Source organism: Cololabis saira, chromosome 15 (assembly GCF_033807715.1).
Source record: "Cololabis saira isolate AMF1-May2022 chromosome 15, fColSai1.1, whole genome shotgun sequence".
Lineage (NCBI taxonomy): Eukaryota > Metazoa > Chordata > Actinopteri > Beloniformes > Belonidae > Cololabis > Cololabis saira.
In genome coordinates, this window is record NC_084601.1 from 5,980,841 (window position 1) to 5,984,504 (window position 3,664).

Below are 3,664 nucleotides of genomic sequence, written 5' to 3' on the forward strand. Positions count from 1 at the left end.
TGGCCACTAATTAAATTCTCACTAGACTGCACACAAAACATTAGCATTCGCGGATGCCTTTCAGCATGTACTAATTTTATCCAAATTTAAAAATGGCTGTATAAATCAAAAGGATAATATGGAGAAACAGTTGGAACTCTAATGTTTAGTAAAAGCTTGGCTGGAGAGCCTTGTTAAGCTGTTTTTAATACATCAGAGAAATGGTGCTGCTGAATGAAGAGCACAGAGAGCAACTACAAGGAGATTCATTAGTTTACTGTGTACACTTGGTAGTGGGTGTACAAAGTATATTACTGATCCGTTTATTTTCACCACTGTTGTAGTCATTAACTAGTGGTGTAAGTAAAATAAGATGATATAAAAAATTACATAGAAAGATTATTATTTTTGTGGATAAAAGGATAAGAAAATATATGTGCAAATATAATTAATATAGGGATAAATAAAGGGATAAATAAAAGAACAGAAATGGTTAATTACATGGAAAAATAAATAAAATAATAAATATTTGTGGATGTATATTAAATGCCAAGCTATAAAACACAATTACATATTAAATCCTTTTCATATTCATTTGATCTTTTATATTTTCATTGTTTTTACAAAGTGGAAGCAATGTGGTTGATGTTAATTATATGCATTTTAGATTTATGGTAATAATAATAATAATAATAATAATAATAATAATAATAATAATAATAATAATAATAGCCATTAATAAAACTTGATTTATTTATCACTTTTCTAAACAGGGTTGCAAGCTGCTTGATGTAGCAGTGGAGAATCATAACTAATAAAACAACTTGAAATTGCACCAAAAACAAATGTGATAGAAAACAGTTTTTGACACATAACTTCAATTGATGAATAACATGTTGATAAAATCCAATCCAGATTATTATCCAGATAACGTTGAAACGTTATCTCATAAAAGTAATGGTAACAATAATAATAACTACAATAATAAGTTAATAATGTCTACATAGCCTTCCTACCAACAAAGTTACAATTTGCTAAGACAGCCTCCAGAAAAAATATGTCTGGAATTGTTTTAGTCATCTAAAAAAAAAATATAAAATCGTAAAACATTTTTGGGAATTTAAAAACAATAGATTTTTGAGAATTTCAGAGCATCTAGCAAGACAGTTGAGTTTATTTTATCCTTTTTATTCTTTTATCTTCTATTCTATCCTTTTTATTCACTTAACTTATCATGATTGTTTTATTTATGTGCCTTGTGTTTTATGGTGTTTTGTCTTCCATTTGCTTGTCCAGCACTTTGGACCATGTTGGTGTTTTTAAAGTGCTTTATAAATAAAGTTGACTGGACTTGACTTGACTTCACTACATTTCCCACAAGGCATTGCTGTTTGTGACGTAATTAATCTGCGCAGCGCTGAGGTGGCAGTAGAAAGGAGGTAAACATATTGGATTATTTCTCTTTAAAATATAAACTGAACTATTCTTTTTTCAGACTATTAAGTGCACCATTAACTGCTTTCTATTTTAAGTCTTTTATACTCATTTTTCATTCATTCCGACACTCTTTTCCCGAGTGTTTTAGCCAGACAGCTAACACGTTGCTAACAACAAGCTTCTAACCTGCTCGTTTCTCCGTCAGGTCGGTCAGAAAACTCCCGACAGGAACTTCATCATGACTAAACTGATGCAGTGGCTGTTTGCTGTGTGTGTGCTGGGTGTGGCCTGGGCGGTGGTGTGTTTTGACCTGCTGGAGCTGGGTTTCCCCCGGCCCTACAGGGAGCTGGCCGGGCCGATGCCCCTCTACCTGCTGGTGTCGTTCGGCTGCTTCTCCCTGGCCACGGTCGGGTACCGGGTGGCCACCTTTAACGACTGCGACGAGGCGGCCAGAGAGCTGCAGGAGCAGATCAAGGAGGCTAAAGAGGACCTGAAGAAGAAAGGCCTGAAGATGTAGGACTTTTGAGGAGAAATGTAGAAACTTTTAGGACTGAGAAGAAAGCAGAGAAGAAACCCTGTAACACACAAACACACAGCTCTACATTACCTGGTTTTACTCACATTCTGTTACTTTTGGATGAAGTTGAACATGAATTGACAGTTTACTTTATTGTTTTGAGCAGATGTGGCCTGGACATAAATCACAGAGTTAATTCACATCCCTGTTATGGAATTTCATTTAATTGGGATGAAACTATTTCAGAAAATTACAACTGAATGGCTAAATGAGTTGGGTTTTTTTGTGGGTTTCTGATTGATACCCAACAACCATGTCATGTTTCTTTTGATAAATTAACCAAACTACAGGACTGTTTCAGAAAATTAGAATATTGTGATAAAGTCCTTTTATTTTCTGTAATGCAAAAATGTCATACATTCTGGATTCATTACAAATCAACTGAAATATTGCAAGCCTTTTATTATTTTAATATTGCTGATCATGGCTTACATGAAAACTCAAATATTATAATTTAGAATATTCTGGGAATCTTAATCTTAAACTGTAAACCATAATCATCAATATTAAAATAATAAAAGGCTTGCAATATTTCAGTTGATTTGTAATGAATCCAGAATGTATGACATTTTTTATTTTTTTTCTGCATTACAGAAAAAAAAAGAACTTTATCACAATATTCAAATTTTCTGAGACAGTCCTGTATACCCATGACTCCTTGCAACTTGTGAAGTTATGTTTTTTTAATGAATAGTGCATATTAAAGCAGATAAATCTAAACCGTGAACATCCAAAGTGGTGTCTTGTTGAAGATGTTGTCATGTTCACATTACTCTGATATCAGTTCATCATCTGGAACCAGTCCCTGTTTGCTGAAATGCCAACAGATGTAATTCAAAAGGTCAGGCTGCGTCGTTCGTGTAGTTTCCCCTGGGAACTCTCGTATGCCGTACGTCTGCCTCGGCTCCAAAACTGTGCTGCACCAACTGGACCTTGTTTGCATGAATGTATGTGTGTTTGTGTGGGTGTTGAGATTACAGCCTGTTATTGCAAATGGGCTTTTTGGAGATACATTTTATATGTTAAGAAATCAAATGTACATTCCATTGTTCAGTTTCCCACTTGTAGTTGTGAAATATTACTGAAAATTAATTAAATGAGAATTTATTTTCTAAGTCCTTGTCTCCTTGTCTACTTCCAGCACTATAAAAATGGGCCTCCTACTTAATGTCTACCTCTGCATAAACGAGAGATCTCCATTGTTGCATTTTGAAGTTAACAAGAAGACTATACAGCATTTTCTCCTCCCCTCATAAGCATTTGATCCAATAATCAGAAAGTGGAACCAAAGTGTGCACCTCAAATGTTTTTGATGTTGGCAGTTACAGATCTTCTGTGTGAGCTTTAAAAGGCTTCTGCTCATTTTCACTGAGTCCCTGCTGTGTATAAACAAAGCATCGCCTGGCCAAAGGCATCATTACAGAGCTTCAAAAGCTCCCATAACTTCTGAACAAATGCAAAAGACTTGGCAGCTCTCCGTGTTGCAAACTCTGCCGGTTATGCTGTTTGGCTGCAGCCCCATCATGCCTTGCAACACCACCCCCCATGAATCAATGCAAGCTGTTGCTGGAGCAGGCTGGATGAAAGGCAACTGGTTACTTACCAGAAGATCTTCTAATTTGGCAATTACACCGAAGGCTTCTCTCAGTAGGCATGTATGTTCTCATTCGT

The 3,664-nt window shown here is 35.5% G+C and overlaps 1 protein-coding gene across 1 annotated transcript; it reads left to right on the forward strand.

Moving 5' to 3' along the window:
• Positions 1 to 1,373: 1,373 nt before the first annotated feature.
• Positions 1,374 to 3,108, forward strand: dpm3 (dolichyl-phosphate mannosyltransferase subunit 3, regulatory). The gene is made up of 2 exons (XM_061741781.1): positions 1,374 to 1,418; positions 1,622 to 3,108. The coding sequence occupies exon 2, from the start codon at positions 1,655 to 1,657 to the stop codon at positions 1,931 to 1,933; it is 279 nt and encodes a 92-aa protein (XP_061597765.1). The 5' UTR covers positions 1,374 to 1,418; positions 1,622 to 1,654; the 3' UTR covers positions 1,934 to 3,108.
• The last annotated feature ends 556 nt before the right edge of the window (positions 3,109 to 3,664 follow it).